Genomic DNA, 16,894 nt, shown 5'->3' with positions numbered 1-16,894 from the left:
CACTTTGTAATCTAGACCCAGGTAGGAGGGGTAACAGCAAAGGCCATGTCCTTCCAGAGATTTTGAGAAACTACTACAGGTGAGATTCAGTGAAACTCAGAATGAAATGCCCACATTTGTCAGGTAACAAGCTGAGTTTTTATTTTCACCTTCTCCTCCCAATGTTTGACCAAAATTTTGGCATCATGCTGGACTAGTCTTCTGACAAATGCTCTAGGTGTGGGGCTCTGGAGCACTGACGTGAGATGCTGATATCACCTGGGGCCAATGTGGTGGTCTTTGCTCATCACTACCTGGCCGACCTTGAACAACCCCTGCCCCCCTGTGGACCTGTTTCCATAACTGTAAAATGAGGCAATGCACTTGATGCATTCATTCATAGAACACCTCTTTTTACCTCTAATTCCCCTGACTGGAACCTCTTGTACGGTATTTAACAGAAGTGGCAAGAGTAGACATATTTGACTTGTTTTTGACCTTAGAGGGAAAGCATTCAATGCCTCCTCACTAAGTATGATATCTGTGAGTTTTTCATAGTTACCCTTTTCAGGTTGAGTTAGTCCCATTGTAATGCTAGTTTACTTAGCATTTTTATCATAATAGAGTATTGGATTTTGTCAGTTTTTTCTGCATCGGTGGAGCTGTTTAGGTGGTTTTTGTCCTTTATCTTTGTCTAGTAATATGATGGATTACATTAATTGATTTTTGGATGTTAAACTAACCTTGAATTACTGGGATTGGTCACACTTGGTGATGATGAATAATCCTACTCGGAGATTGCCAGATTAGGCTTGCTAATGTTTTCTTAATGTTTATATCCAGGAACAGCTGGATGGCTCAGTCGGTTGGGCATCCAACTCTTGATTTTGGCTCAGGTCCTGATCTCAGGGTGGTGAGATCAAGCCCTGTGTCCAGCTCCATGCTGATCATGGAACCTGCTTAAGATTCTCTCCTTCTCCCTCTGCCCCTCCCCACTCACATGCTCACTCTCTCTCTCTCAAATTTTTTTTTAAATTTTACATCTATTATTCATAAGGAATATTGGTCTGTAGTTTATAAAAAATATTTATTGAGCAACTTATGTGCCAAGCATTGTTCTAGGGATTGGGGAGTCAGCAATTTTTCAGAACAGAGAGAAAAATCTTTTCTCTCATGGAGTTTACATTCCCCTGGATGACCAGCACAGCTGCTTTCAGCTCACATTCTGACATTTTTTTCTGTGTCTGCTCAATGATGTTGCGTGTTCCAGCCTCCATGCCAGGCTTCTGGTAAGCTGGATGGCCAGCGTCTGGAGATTGGAAGGGGATGACTTTCTTTTTTAAATTGCTCTTCCATTCTTCCCCCTTTTAAAGTAACCACTTCTCATATGAGGTGTCAGTGTTCTGACTATGAATTCTTTTATCCAATATGATAGTCATGAGATTCATTGATGGGGCTTCGTATTGTCGTGGTTTGGTCACTATTACTATTATATGCTATTTCATCATATGCATATTCAGCAGTTTATCCATGACACTGTAAATGACATTTGAATTATTTGCTGCTTGGGGCCCTTGCTGAACAGCACTGCTGGGCACATGTGTAGATCAGTTTCCCTTTTTGTGTTTGATCAACTTTAGGATGCAGGGATGCACCCGATCTATGCATGCGCCCAGCAGTGCATCCCTGCACCCTAAACTGCTGTGCCACGGGCTGTGTTTAAATTCAGTTTGGGTAGATTCTGCGAGTTTTCAACAATGGAGGTAAAAAGTAGGTTCCCACCAGCAAGGAATGACATAGCTCCAGGTGCTATAAACAGCTCCAAGTGTTACAAACACGTTGTAGCCATCCCAGCCAGTATGCCCCAGGATCACACTCTCTCTGGCATCTAGTAAAACAAGGCAGGAGATCCTGTTCATTTCAAATATGACCAATTAAATGGAGCCATCTGCCCACCTGGGGCCTTTCCTCACAGGTGGTACAGCTTTCCTGGGCACCCCTGCCATGCTAGCAGTGGAATCCAGAGGCCATTTGTGTCCAGACATCCTCCACGGCCCCTGACTCGCTTTATATTTTCCAAGTAGGAAGAAGAAAAATGACTCCGGGAGATCAATCAAGACTGCCCAGGACCAAGTGCCTACATACCAGTATAACATGAATTTTGAGAAGGTGGGCAAATGCATCATCATAAACAACAAGAACTTCGACAAAACAACAGGTAAATGTTGTGGGCCAGGGCTAACCTTTCCCGTTGCCTTCAGCTTGTATCAGACTTCACTTAGAGAAGGGTTGTGCCCACCTGCCGTGGCAGGCAACACCCTGCCTGATGCTGTTCATGGCCCGGGAAGAAGGCATGAGGGACATCGGGAGCTTCAAGTCTAAGGTCCCACCTGGTGCATGAGGTGATGGGGGATGTGAACAAAGGGCTAAGAATCAAGGGGAGCTGTTTGGCCTTGCTGGGAGTAGAGGGTTGCTGTGACGAGGCTCACCTTCTGTGGGCAGGCTGGATGACCTTCTCCTTTGAGTTTGCTTCTTATTTCAGTTGCTCATGCACACAGTGACCTCGGGGGAGCATTTACACCAGAGCCCGTAAGGCTACACTTAGTGCCTCGACCAGATGCTGCTGGCAGGCAGGTCTCAACCAGGGATGGCTCATCCTGCGCTTCCTTCCCACAGGGATGGGCGTCCGAAATGGAACGGACAAAGATGCCGAGGCTCTTTTCAAGTGCTTCAGAAACCTGGGTTTTGATGTGGTCATCTATAATGACTGTTCTTGTGCCAAGATGCAAGATCTGCTAAAGAAAGGTGTGTGTGTGTGTATGTCTCCCCGCCTCCCACCCTCCCACCTCCTCCCTGCTCCGGGACGGAGCAGCATGCCCCTCTTGGGAGGGTGCCTCTGTGGGATGGAGCGATTTCCGCCTGGGCACCCTTGCCTTCCTTAGGGTTACTTGGGCCCAGGCAGGGGAGCTTTTCAGGAAACTTCGATCTCTCCCCTAAAAAGATGAAATCAGTGCCCATGACAGCAAGCGATAGGTTTGGTATCTATAGAACGGTCTCAGTTTCAGAAAGGTAATTCATAGAAGAGGAACAAGTCTGTATCTTCCTGTCTAGAACACAGCTGAAAGTGTCAACTTTTCCCTGGTGGCAGATAAATAATCTGGCAGATAAAATAATCATATATTTAGAAGTACCTTAGGTTTTAGAAAGATTTTATAGATAAGGGAATAAAGGTACAAAGTGGTGAAGTCACTTGGCTGGCATCACAGACCTAACAGACAGCAGGGCCAAGCCCATCAGCACCCCTAGATGCTGCCCCCCGAACCCCGCCCACACATGGGGCGCACTTCCTCAAGAGGCAGCACCGTCTTGGTTTCAGACTAAGTGAGAATTCTACTTCTCTCCACTGGTCTTCCTTCTCTCCACAGAGGTGCTCCTTCCCCTGCATACGTGTCTGACAGTCGGTGGCCACTGCCAGTCTGGGAGGGAGGACCCTTTGGAGGTCCCATAGGACTTTTATCTTAACTTTTTAGTCCTCAAATTACTTGCTTGCAGCCTCTGAAGAGGACCACAGAAATTCTGCTTGCTTCGCCTGCATCTTACTAAGCCACGGAGAAGAAAATCTAATTTATGGAACAGATGGCATGACAGCAATAAAGGACTTGACCGCCCATTTTAGGGGGGATAGATGCAGAACCCTTCTAGAGAAACCCAAACTCTTCTTCATTCAGGTAATCACTTTTCAAAGCCAAATACCACTGGAAAAGATAAAAGAGTACGGAGTGATTACAGAGTGACTTGGGTTCTAACACTTTTACACATGTAGGTGCAGTTTCGGTGGAGGATGGCAAACTTGAGTTTTGTTTTTCTACCTCTAGATGCTTGGCATCTGTATTTGCATCAGATCACCAGCTGTGAAGACTTCTTTAAGACACTGCAATATTTTCATTTGCTTTGTTTGCTAATTTGACACAACCTTTGTCCATTATTTACTTATTTATCAAATTCTCATTGAGCTGCTAGCACATGCCGGGCACACCCCTCAGCACTGGGCCGCGGCAGTGAAGAGCACACAGGTTCCTGTTCCTGACTCCACGGAGTGATCTTTGCTTTGGTATTTAGGCTTGCCGGGGGACCGAGCTGGATGATGGGGTCCAGGCCGACTCGGGGCCCATCAATGATACAGATGCCAATCCTCGATATAAGATCCCCGTTGAAGCCGACTTTCTCTTCGCGTATTCTACAGTTCCAGGTATCAAATCCATTGCCTGTTAACCAGACCATGCCATCCCACCATCACAGTGCAGGCTTGGGGCTATATTCATTTCCTGTTGCTTCAGCGATAAACTCCCCAAAACATAGTGGCTTCACAGAATTCCAGAAGGAACATTCTGGAGGCTTTTTCCAACATGTTAGAATTCCCTAGTTTGTCGTCCACTGCCTCTGACCACAGCTGGGAAGGGTTCTCCTCTTTTAAGGACTGCTATGATTAGGTTGGGTATCCCACCTGGAATACCCAGGATACTCTCCCCACCTCTCATTTCCATAACCGTGATCACATCTGCTAGAGTCCCTTTTGCATCTCAGGTAACATTCACAGGTTCTGGGGTTACGGCATGGACATCTCTAGGGACCATGATTCTGCCTACCATGGGGATGTGTTCACTGTTCTCTCCAAGTAAGCTCAATTCTTAGATTTACTACCACTATTATTATTGGTCATAGTAAGAACAAACATTTCTATAGCACTTGACATTTTATAGAGTGTTTTCCTATCTCTTACCTCATATCATTTCTATAATAATTGGGAAGTTAGGAAAGGCATTAGTATCTTAATTTGACAGATTTAAAAAGAAAATGAGCTTGGGTGAGCTTCAGTGATATGCTCCAGGTCACATAGAAATTTCTGTATACAGCTATGGCTATAGCTCAGACCCAGATTCCTTTACATTGCAGCCCAGAAACAGGCACCAGAAAATGCCAGGAATGAGCAAGCCTACTCATTTCCCAAGTTCCCATGTTCGCCTTAGTTCAGTGGAATTCCTTCCTTTGTTTTAAGTAAAACCTATCACTTAGAACTCCCTCACGTGGGTAGTAGTTCTGTAGTAGGTCTTGGTTATAATAAATTGGTTAGTATGTTTGGAAAACCGACTCTGGCAGGATCTACCGGTGGGATTTCATAAGAATGACAACTTCACAAATTTTAAGGATCAGGACACCTGGGTGGCTCAGCAGTTGAGCATCTGCCTTTGGCTCAGGTCGTGATCCTGGGGTCTGGGGATCGAGTCCCACATCGGGTCCCCACAGGGAGCCTGCTTCTCCCTCTGCCTGTGTCTCTGCCTCTCTCTGTGTGTCTTTCATGAATGAATAAATAAAATCTTTAAAAAAAAAAAAAACAAGTTTTAAGGATCATGTGAAAAAATAATTTGGTCTTCCTTCTCTCAAGAGGGAAGCAGTGTCATGGGGGCATGAACCTGGATAAACAAACCCAATGGTAGAGCTATAGGCACTCTGAGCAAAGTGTGGCAGAGGTAAAGGAAGAAGGGTGAACTCTAGGGAGGCAGTAAGAGAAACTTTCCCAGAAACTCCCTGTAACTGAGTCATGAAAAAAATCAAACAACAATGGGAGGGAAAGATGGTTTACCAAACAGCATGCCGAAGGGTCAGATGCCCAGTGCTTTGGTAACACTCAAAAGGCCGGATCACGGGGTGTGTTAGCCTGCTTGGGCTGCTGTAACAAAATGCCACAGACTCAAGGGTAGGAATACATTTCTTACAGTTCTGGAGTCTAAGAAGTCCACGATCAAGGCCCAGCCATTTTGGTTTCTAGTGGAGCCCTGCTTCTTGGCTTGTAGACTGGCTACTTCTAGCTCTGTCCCCACAGGGCAGAGAGAGAGATGGTGGAGGTGAAGGGAGCTCTCTGGTGTCTCTTCTGATAAGAACACTAACTCTTTTGGATCAGGGCTCCACCCTTATAACCTAGTTCAACATTAATTACCTTCTAAAAGGCCCTATTACTTCTAATAGTCCATGAAGGGTTGGAGCTTCAACATTTGAGTTTTGAGAGACACAGTCCATAGCACAGGATGTGACCAGGTATGGCATGGATCAGACCTGGATGGGTAGGCAAGGGGCCGCATCTTGGTGAGTCCTCTGTGCTATGAGGAGCTATATCCTGAGCAGCCTAAACTTCACCCTGATAAAGAAGTACAACGGAGCTATTTTAGGTAGGAGAGCCACAGGATGAGTTTGTGTTTCAGGCTGGTTCCCTGGAAGACCACGTAGGTCAGGGGTTAGGGGACATGAGGGCAGGGGCAGTAATGAAATGGTTGGCAGCACAGGACCAACCTCATCAGTTATTTTACAGAATGAGATGAGTTATTCGAGCCCCTCTGCAAGCGAATTGCTTTCTGGTACATGGGGCTTAAATCCCCTCACTGGTGGTTACCAGTGCTCAGTGCTGCAGGAAGAATTCTAAGTGTGCCTCAGTCACTTTACCCACATAGGTCACTCCTAAACTTACTGTACATCTATTCAATAAGTGATTGTTATCAATTATAATGGTGTTGACTGAATCTCATCAAACTGGTGAGACCACTTGGCAGTAGGAGCACAAAGCACAGCTTATCATGTAAGCCAAATACAGCTTGATTTTATTTTATATGTTCCTTTCCACCTGGGGGTTGGGAGTGATGGAGTCTTCCCTTGACCATCACCAGGTCCGTGGTGCTCACACTAAGATATTAGACAGTATGGTCTCTCTCCAGGTTACAGTCACAGCACTGTAACCAGAATATCCAGACTGAAATAATAACTAAGACCCAGAACCCAATTCGGCCTTAAATTTCTTCCAGGTTCTGATCAGCCCTGCTATAGGTCTAAGGTGCTAACAGGGCCTTGATTTTTTCCCTTATTCACCTCCTTCACCATATGCCGGTTCCTTTTTAGACTCTTTCAGAGTCAAAGATGGGAGAGAGTTAGGGGAAGCTCCAAGTTGCATGGTTACCTGGCTTCTTGTGCTCTGTACCAATGAGATGATTAAAGCTGGGTCCTTTCTTCTTGGGCATGTTCTCGAATCCCTTGGTTTCCTGTGTCTTGCATCTCCTGGACTTTGATTTGCATCTCCATCCCTGGCTGTGTATTGTGATTCCTTCCTCAGCTCCTGGGAATCCTCCAGGACACTTGACTAGCCTCTTTATGCTGAGGTCTCCTTGTCCCTCCAAGAAATCCTGTTGGACAGACAGAGCGGAAGCTTCTTCTGGCATAGACCAGATGTGGTCCATGAGAAGCACACCCCTTGCCCTTATGGTGTTGGCCTCAGAACAGCATGCTCTCTTGGCTTTACCCCTAAGGCAGTAGGTGATCCAGCCACCTCTCACTTCCAGATTTCTTCATAAGGAGTCAGGCTCCAGTTCTGTGTGCCCCAACAACAGGAACACATCTCAAAATTCTCTAAGATCTCCTGCAAATTCTTGGAAGCTTGGATTAGAACGTAGCTCTCACCTCAAAGGGCAGTGAGGAGTTCCAGAGTGCCGGAGTGCTTTTCCAGCATTTCCCTTGGAAAGCTCCACGTGCCCATTTGTCTCATCCACACTTAGGTATTTGATGTGTATCATTCAGGAACATATGTGTTAAGCATCTCCTTGCAGCCTTCTAAACTGAAGATGTTTGCTCTCTGAGCACACCAGCGCAATTCTCACTGGGAACTTGCAGGAAGAGAAGAGTAAGATAATTTTGGGAAAGCAGATATGAAGGCCCCATACACTGAGAGCCCATTCCTGGTGGTGCATGGGGCAGCGGCCAGCTCAGCTGATCTGATCTTCTCCTTTCTGTCTTGTTGAAGGCTATTACTCATGGAGGAGCCCAGGAAGTGGGTCCTGGTTTGTGCAGGCCCTGTGCTCCACCCTGAATGAGCACGGCAAGAGCCTGGAGATCTTGCATATCCTCACCAGGGTGAACAACAGGGTGGCCAGGCACTTCGAGTCCCAGTCGGATGACCCCCACTTCCACGAGAAGAAGCAGATCCCATGTGTGGTCTCCATGCTTACCAAGGAACTCTACTTCTGAAAAGATAACCATTTCAGGGATGCATTCTTGCTGAAAAACCATGGATCATTTGTTCATGAGTCTTTTTTTTTTTTTTTTTTTTTTGATGCTTTTGAAATACCTAGAAATTCTAAAGGTTTTTAATTCAGGAACATTTATTGATTCAAAAGGAAAGAAACTTTCTGGTGCTGTCTTATGTTTGTATGTTTTCGGAGACTCTCTCTCCTTTTTTTTTTTTTTTTTTTTACAATGTATCCATTTGATGGCTTTGTAATTTCTTCTTAAGACTAATTTTTTGTTTGTATTTATCTGCTTATTGTTCCATGTAGCACATACAACAGAAACAACCTCCACAGACTCTTGGCTGTGTCCACCATGATTGGTGGTGACACGGTAGATGGGGTCTACTTGGCAAATAGCATTGCAGGGCTGAAAAAAAAAAACAGCATCTGTTCACCAGTGTTGCAGAAAGTGGGTAGAGTGTGATTTGAGTGATTTTTCATTGGCTTAGGACAGATTCTCATGCAAAACTTTCCAGATAAAGGGAAAAAAATGTTAATGATTCTAATATGTATCAAACAGGAAACAGAAACCATTCCAGGTGTTTCAGTAGAGGAAATTTAATAGAGGAAATTGACCACAAAGATGATAAAAGAAACCCCAAATAAAAGGAATCTGTTACCACTTAAGGCTATGAAAAGGTGTGGTCCCCTTAGTCTAGAAGCTGGGGTAGCCCACGGAAGTGGCAGCATGGTGGGGGCCTGGTAAGAGCCGGGACCACCAAGGGATTGTGGGAATTGGAGCCATGGCAGAGACAAAGCCCCTGCCTGAGTTGGGGCAAGACCAGTTGAGTCAGATGTAAAGAAATACCGTGGCTTCATCTCTCCTGCCCTCGACTCTTCCTCCACCACCTTACCTGGAAGCCAGCTGACAAGCGCCTTGGAAGCATGATGTCCTGCAAATACAGAGCACAGCAAAGCCAAGTGAGGTGAGGCAGGAGCAAGGAGTGGGTATCAGAATGGTCCATAATGTGAATATAAGTCAACCTATTCCCTGAGGTTCAGCGATTCCTCCCTTCAATCATTTATTCATTGAATTGTCCGATAATCTCCGTATTGACCACTATGTGCAAAATAATATTTTTTAGCTTTGAAATCTACCTGGAATTTTTTAGATTATTCCAAGCCTTATTCTGAGTAAATTTTTTGTTACCCCTAATTCTCTATGTGGGAAAAGTTTATGGCAAAGATTTTTCCACTTTGTTTTCAAGGTTACCTTTTGAATTCTTGATAAGTTACGATTTTATTCTGGCCTAATAACTGGTTAACACACAGATGTTCATATTTATTGATTAAAAAGTGGTTGCTTAATTCCTAACCTGCTCAGTTTGCTTTCTTTTCTTTCTTTTCTTTTTTTTTTTTTTTCTCAGTTTGCTTTCATTCTAAAGTTTTTTTATGGCAGTAGAAAAAATGGGAAAACGGGATAAGGATTGACCCTCACTGACTTGACCTCCACACAAAATATAATTCATGTCTCTTTTGAAGCTGGAACACTAACAGAACAGCAAGTCAGTCACTTGGGAAACTAAAATTGTTCACGTAAAGGGTTAATTAACTTATAAAGCTGTTCACAATGGGCTACCATTTATCTTCTTTCAATAAGAAAACTACTTTACGGCCAGTTTATTAGATCTGTCTCTGGTTTCCTGCCATCTAAAATATCCAATTGTACAAAATTTAAGTGCAGATCATGAATCAACAAGCATCCACCCTACCATTCTCAGAATTCATCAGCTGTTCTTTGGAAAACAGACTATCCTATTAAAGGAACCTCTTGTAGAAATGAATGTGCCTAAGTGCATTGTAACTGGAAGTAAAAATTTTAGTACTCTAGTTATTTCCCTTGTAAACTTCATTAAAGATTCCAAGTGTCAGGGTATTGGGTTTCTTTAAAAATTCTCTTGAGCAATCATAGGTATTGAGCTCACAAATAATATTCCTTTGTGTCCTTTATTTTTTATTTTTTTAATAAATTTTATTGTTTATTGATATTCAATTTTCCAGCATATAGAATAACACCCAGTGCTCATCCCATCAAGTGCCCACCTCAGTGCCTGTCACCAGTCACCCCCACCCCCCCGCCCACCTCCCCTTCCACTACCCCTAGTTCGTTTCCCAGAGTTAGGAGTCTTTCATGTTCTGTCTCCCTTTCTGATATGTGTCCTTTAGACCAGAGATAGAAGTGGCTGTCAAGAAAGAGCCTTCTTTGAATACTTCACTGGGCAGACACTCTTGTTTATCAAGATCAGAGATACTGTTCCAAGTTGAGTATGTGCTTAGTCACTTCTCCCCTCTTAACCTTTCTGATCTTTTTGTAAACCAAAATTCTGATACAAACCCAGTCTGGTGAATACATGTTCCTAGTTCTCTTTCTTATTTAGAACTCAGCCTGTCCCGTACCAGAGGAACCAGCAAAGCCCTGCCTTGGCTTGGTGAAAGCCAGTGCAGGTGGATGTTATCCTCGCGAGCATAATGGGCTCATAGCTGGGCTTCTGTTTTTCTCTCAAGGTACCATTAGCCTATTTTAAGTGTTAGCTCTTGATACGTTCACAGTCAGCCTTAGACTCCACCCTGAGCCTTTTCCTTGAACAAATTTCCATAAACCAGCTAAGCCTATTGTGTTTATGAATTGCCCAAAATAGGCCTCAAAGTACTGGAGTTCAGTGTATTCACATGGTTCAAAGCCTCCAGGAAAGGAAGGCCTCTCTGTGAGAAAGAAGACAATGTTTTCTGGAAGGGCACAGGCCCTAGGTGACAAATCCTTTATCTTGTCCAGTCTTGCAGCTCATTGCCTGAAAATCTTGTCACCAAATACCCTGGGATCCAAAGATTGCCTTTGGACTCCCGTGGAGCACACCCTACCTGCCTTCTAGTTTTTCATCTTTCATGCCCTTTCCCGGCAATCATGTGGCCAAGTGAGATGCTGTGGTGGTCACCAAATTAAAGCAGGAATTTATCTGTGTCATTAGCAGGGAGTGTAGTAGCAGTAGGCCAGGTAGCACTAACTTCCGAAGGAATGTGATCCTTAAGAGGTCTTCAAAGATACTCAGATCAGACGGTTCTTTTATATTGTTGGCCTTGTAGATAATGTAGTATCTTGCAGCATCCAGTGTGTGCACTGTGTTGTCAGCATCCCCTGGGAGCTTGTTGGAAATGCAGGATCCCGGGTTCCACCCCACACCTGCTCGACACAAATCTGCACTGTAACCAGGTCCCCAGAGGATCCAGGTGCATGTTACAGCTTGAGAAGCTCAGTTCTGAATTCTTAAACATTTTTGCTTCCATTTTGCACTTCTGAACGTGGAGCTGATCATATAGAATAGGCCTAAAAGGAATTAGTGAAAGAACATGTATATTTTGAAGCATCCACAGAAGACATGTTTTTAGGCATTGCTAAACCTTCATATCTTCTTGTAAAGCGACATAATCCCCTGAATTTACATGATAGGCTTTCTATGCTCTCCCCCCCCCCCTTTTTTAAAGATTTAATTTATTTACTCATGAGAGAGAGAGAGGCAGAGACACAGGTAGAGGGAGAAGCAGGCTCCATGCAGGGAGCCTGATGTAGGACTTGATCCCGGGACTCCAGGATCACGCCCTGAGCCAAAGGCAGGCTCCAAACCGCTGAGCCACCCAGGGATCCCCCTGCTCTCCCCCATTTTAAGTGAACCTTCTGAGCAACATAATAGGACTGCTTATATGTTCTCAAAGTGTCTTCAAATATGAATTGCAGCCTTTATAATGTCCACATAAATAGGATGGGATTAAGGGAGCCAATCCTTGCATGTTTTCATTGGTGCAGGAGCTGTTGTGCATTGAAGTCTCAGAGCTTATCTCTTCCCACCTTTCCTCAGAGCCCAGGTGGACACCAAGAGAATTTTAGTTCTCCCTGCCGGTGTGTCCTCAGGCCATAGATCACCCTTTGATAGACCTCAGAGCTTTCATTTTGGATCAGATGGCAAGTAATTATCTTTGATTCGTAAGTAATTAACACAAACACACCAAGAACACATTTGGAAGGCCCCAGCTACCACCACAGTGCTCATGTGGACATGGAAACCCCATAGCTTGCAGGTTCATGCATGAATAGTCATTAAAAATCACTTGGTCAACATTCAAAACCACAGAAACGAAATATGATGAGTTGGCTTTGCCATGAGTTTTGACTTATAACGCACTGTAAACCTGTATGGCAAGTTTCTAGTAAGTTTGTTTTAAGCATTTAAACACAAACTATGTCAAATATTTAGATTGAAGCACATGGTGTTATGGCTGCAGATATACAAGGCTGAGCACCTCTTGGGTTTTGATGGTCTGACCAAAGTAGATGGCATGAGGTTCAGGGAGGATTTGGGAAAGAGGAAAATATAAACAGTCTGACAGTTTTGGTCTAAATTGCTGATTCCAGCTTAAGTAGTTCAAGCATGTCTCAACCAGCATGGCATTATACTTATTTCTTAGGATCCAAGATTAGCAAGGTGTTTTAACCATTAGTGTTTAGAAATTTGGTTCTGAGTGCCATCTGAGTTCTAATCCCAGCTCTGCCATTTGACTACTTAATATTCATGTGACCTCAGGCAATCCTTCAATTTCCTCATCTGTACATGAGGGTAGTAATATCGTGGAGATTAAAGTATGTGAAGTGCTTATTAGCACAATGCCTGGCACAAAGCACTCAGTAGAAAGGTACAGGTCAAAGATGGTGATGATGATAATGACACGAAGCTTGTAGAAAAACAAGAATGGAAGATGCTCCACTGGACCCTCTATTTCCCCTCAAGGACTGTTTCTTTGATCATGTCTTCCTGTCTATGCCTTTCAAAGTGAAGTCTCGCAGAAGTGCAGTGATGACACCAAAGATTGATTTATGCAGCAGCTGTTGAAAGAGCCCCACTAAGCGCCAGGTGTTGTATTAGGGGTGAGGCTAAAAAGATGACCAAGAAATGATGTTTTCCCCAGAGGAGGTTAACAAATCACTCCAATAAAATAGGAGCTGTTTTGTGTACTTTACTCCAGAATGCAGAGGAGGGGTGTTCCTTGCTTGGAGATTCAGAGAGGGGTTGCTGGAGGAAATATCTCCTACTCTTTCATCCTAGACACCCCTGAAAGGCTGAGTGGAGGCAGTACAGAAGGAAAAAAATTAAGGTCAATGGATAGAAGATGACTTTTTTACTTAAGAGATTCTCAAGCTTTGGGTACCTGAGGATCCTGCAGGGTCTGTGTATGAAGCAGATTCGTGCACCCCATCCCACTCCCATTGTAATTCAGTATTCCTGGGACGGAGACCAGGAATCTGCTCATTTAACAAACTTGCCTGGATATCCTGATGCAGGTGCTTTATACTGATATCAGAAAGCTCCCTTGAAGATCACAAGTGGCTGCAAAGCCTAAATTAAACAGCTGGAAAAAGATCACCAAAGAGCCAGCAATGCCCTGGCTATTCACAGACCTAGCTATGCAGAGTCTTAATCAGCTCAGGTTGCCATAACTTCACCATGAAGTAGGTGGCTTAAATAACAAACATATATTTATCACAGTTCTGGAGGTTGGGAAGTCCAAGATCAAGTTGCTGGCAGATTCCATGCCTAGTGAGAGTCGGCTCTCGGTATCCTAGATTTCACCTTTTTGCTGTATCCTCACATGGCAGGAGGGGGAAGAAGCTTTTGGGGATATCTTTTATGAGGGCACTAATCCATTCATGAGGACTCTACTCTCATGATCTAATCAACTCCCAAAGGCCTCACCTTCATATGTCATATTTAGGGGCTAGGATTTCAACATATTAATTTTAGGGGGACACAAATATTCAGTCCATAACACCTGGCTAGCCATTTTACCCCAAGATTGAATGGCAAAGGATCAAAAGCGCAGGTGTGCTCAGGACTGGAGAACACTTGTCCAGGAACGTTGGAGGCGATATAGGAGCTTCAGGGCCGTGGCAACTTTTGAGGAAGCCCATGATGTGCAAGGGAGGAGCGGACAGTACACAGCTTGCAGTGGGTGGGCCCAGGTGCACTGCTTCTCCAGCTAGTGTAAGCAAGCACACTCTTTCCTCTTCCTCTCCAATCACTTAGGCAATCATTTCTAAACAGCATAGGCCACTGATGTTTTACCTCCTCCAGTACATCATGGGTACCGCAATGCAAAATGCTCCCTTTGACGACATTACTAACATGTTTAAAGGAACTTTGCTCTACAACACCTTTCATAATTAGTATTAACTGGATTAATGTTAAGTAGGGAAGGGAAAAAATAATTTTCAAGTGAATGTTTTTTATACTAGGGTAAAGGACCAACTTAAAAGCTTAGGAAAACCAGCTTTTGCAAATTATCTTTTCTGAAGCCTCCAGCTGCATTAAATACTGACAGTTTTTAAGCACTGAGATGAAAGAGACAAATTCTTTTTCTTTTGTGTTGCTAATTACAATTTTGCTTAGCATTATGAAGCCTGCTTTCCTCTTGAGACATTTGCCAGCATACATTAATTGCACAAATATTTACAGACTGCTAAAGCACAGGGGCAGCTTATACCAAAAAAGATATGGAACACTTGAAAAAAAAGCCTCTCTGACACATGACATTTGTGGCCAGCTACCCAGAATCAGTGTAAACTATTTGCCCCTTAGCCTCAGCAAACGTGTTTAAAGAACATTGTCTCTGGGTTGATTTAGCGTTTACTTGGCTGGCAACAGCCACTGAAGTCTTTATTCAAAAGCCTCCTCTTTCTCAGGGTTAAAAATAAGGTTTCCAAAAATGTATATTCATCTTATGGATTGCTATTTTGTCAACACTTAATCTATCGGGCCACCCACATGGCACGGAAGAGGTCTATCCAGGGGTTGTTACAAATGCCAGGGGCTTCAGAAAGCTAAGCTGAACAAGCTAGAAGACTTGACTAGCAACTCCACAAGGCTCCTAGAACCACCTTGTTTTCCTAGCATGCTAGTTAAGAACAAAGAGTCTGGAGTCAGACAGCCCTGTTCCAATCCTAGCTTTGGCAGCTTCCAAGTTGTATGACCTTACAGAATCTCTTAACCTCCATAAACCTTTTTTCCATATTAAAATGCAAATAGTCCTAAATAGGTACCTAGGAAATGGTATCAACCTCCAAGAGCCATGAAAGGAGGAAATAAAATAGTGAATGCAAAGCACTTAGCGCAATGCCTGGCACACAGTAAGTACTGAATAAATGTCTGATTGTGGTTTTTTTTTTTTTTTTAACCAGCCTAAACTTATAAATAATTTAGGCCACAGAAGGAGAAAGGAAAAGGGGGAAAAAGGAAGTGTGAGTGGATTCTAATATCCAGAAGAGGCTCTTTCTGAGGATAATGGCTACCTATGCAGAAATGAGGAGAAACGTGGGCAGGAGCTCAAGCTGACGAGTCGCTAGGAGATCACAGGAAGGCAAGAGAATGGCATAGCCACCAGCCTGAGCCTCAGAAAAGGAACAGGTTCTGAGTGTACAGATGCCCAGTAAAATACAGGGTGCCTAGGTCAGTTAGAATCTCGGAACAATTTTTTTAAGCGTAAGTATGTCCCAAATATTGCGTGGAATATACTTATATTTAAAAATTACTGTTTACCTGGAATTCCAATTTAACTGGGCATCCTGTTTTTGAAGGGTTTTGTTGTTTTTGTTCATTTTGCTCTATTTTGTTCTGTTAGTCTTGTTTTGTCTTTGTTGTTTTATTTGTTTTGCTCACTGTGGCCGCCCTGGCCCTAACTTTGCAGACAGCTGCTCCAGCTGCCATCACCTGCTCCTGACCCTGAATTCCCACCTCCCAAGGAAGTAGGGAGGAGTCCGAGAAATCATGTGTGAGAAATGGCTTTGCAAACTCCAAAGAACCATAAAATCATGATTTTAAGACATTGCCTTCCGTGGGCAGCGTTATGAAAACTCTGAATCATCAAGCAAAAGCCGGGTCTTTGTAAATTTAAGGAGACGTATGGAAAGTTCCAAGGAGTTTGGGGAGTGTACTCAGAAGGGGAGGATTCTAAAGACCCCCATGAGAGGGACTAGATGTGATGATTCTCAACCGTGGCTGCACCTGACATTCACCTGGAGCACTTTACTAGTCCCCGGGCGGGACCCAGACCAACGAAGCCAGGATCTCTGGGAGTGGGACCAGGAATCAGTGTTGTTCAACCCTTCTGTGTGATTCCAACTTGTAGCCGAGCTTGCAGAGCAGTAGTAGACTACACCTGTAAAAGGGAAGTTGAACAGGTTAGAAACCTTGAACCCTGGGGAGTGTGCTAAGGGGTGTTACACCCTTTACTGTAAAGGGTGTAACTACCCCTAGGAAGGGAAGGAGGAAGAAAACTAAGAAAAACAAGGGAGGAGGGAATTTGTAAAGATAGGTATATTCCATCTGCTTTAAAAAAATTTTTTTTAATGTTTTAAAGTAAGTACTGGGGCACCTGGGTGGCTCAGTCAATCATCTGCCTTCCGCTCAGATCATGATCTCAGGGTCTTGGGATCGAGCCCCATGCCAGGATCCCTCTTTGGCAGGAAGCCTGCTTCTCCCTCTCCCTCTGCTGCTCCCCCTGCTTATTCTCTCTCTCTCTCTCTCTCTCTCTCTCTCTTTCTCTCTCTCTCTCTCTGTCAAATAAATAAATAAAATCTAAAAAAATAACAAAAATAGAAAAAAATTAAGTAAGTACCAAGAACAAATGAGAATGGCTACTTTTAAAACCAGAAGGTTTGAATGTGAGCAAAAAGTGGTGGGTTAGATAAGAAAAGCAGGTGAGAATTTTCTGTAATTAATCCACCAGCACCTACCAGCCACATACCCACTGGGAACAGTGGTCCCTCT

The 16,894-nt window shown here is 43.9% G+C and overlaps 1 protein-coding gene across 2 annotated transcripts in view; it reads left to right on the top strand.

Moving 5' to 3' along the window:
- Positions 1 to 9,399, top strand: part of CASP7 (caspase 7) — a 30,191-nt gene extending 20,792 nt beyond the window's left edge. Inside the window, exons 3-7 of one of the 2 annotated variants that reach the window (XM_072805250.1) lie at positions 2,064 to 2,197; positions 2,656 to 2,784; positions 3,532 to 3,707; positions 4,099 to 4,228; positions 7,820 to 9,399. In XM_072805250.1, the coding sequence (XP_072661351.1) occupies positions 2,064 to 2,197; positions 2,656 to 2,784; positions 3,532 to 3,707; positions 4,099 to 4,228; positions 7,820 to 8,043 (793 nt within the window). In that variant the 3' untranslated portion in view covers positions 8,044 to 9,399. Of the gene's footprint in view, positions 1 to 2,060; positions 2,198 to 2,655; positions 2,785 to 3,531; positions 3,708 to 4,098; positions 4,229 to 7,819 lie in introns of both variants that reach the window. The other variant, XM_072805249.1, reaches the window with a different exon arrangement.
- The last annotated feature ends 7,495 nt before the right edge of the window (positions 9,400 to 16,894 follow it).

Source organism: Canis lupus, chromosome 29 (genome assembly GCF_048164855.1).
Source record: "Canis lupus baileyi chromosome 29, mCanLup2.hap1, whole genome shotgun sequence".
Taxonomy (NCBI): domain Eukaryota; kingdom Metazoa; phylum Chordata; class Mammalia; order Carnivora; family Canidae; genus Canis; species Canis lupus.
Note: the sequence above shows the minus strand (reverse complement) of the source record. Positions and strands in the feature narration are given on the sequence as shown.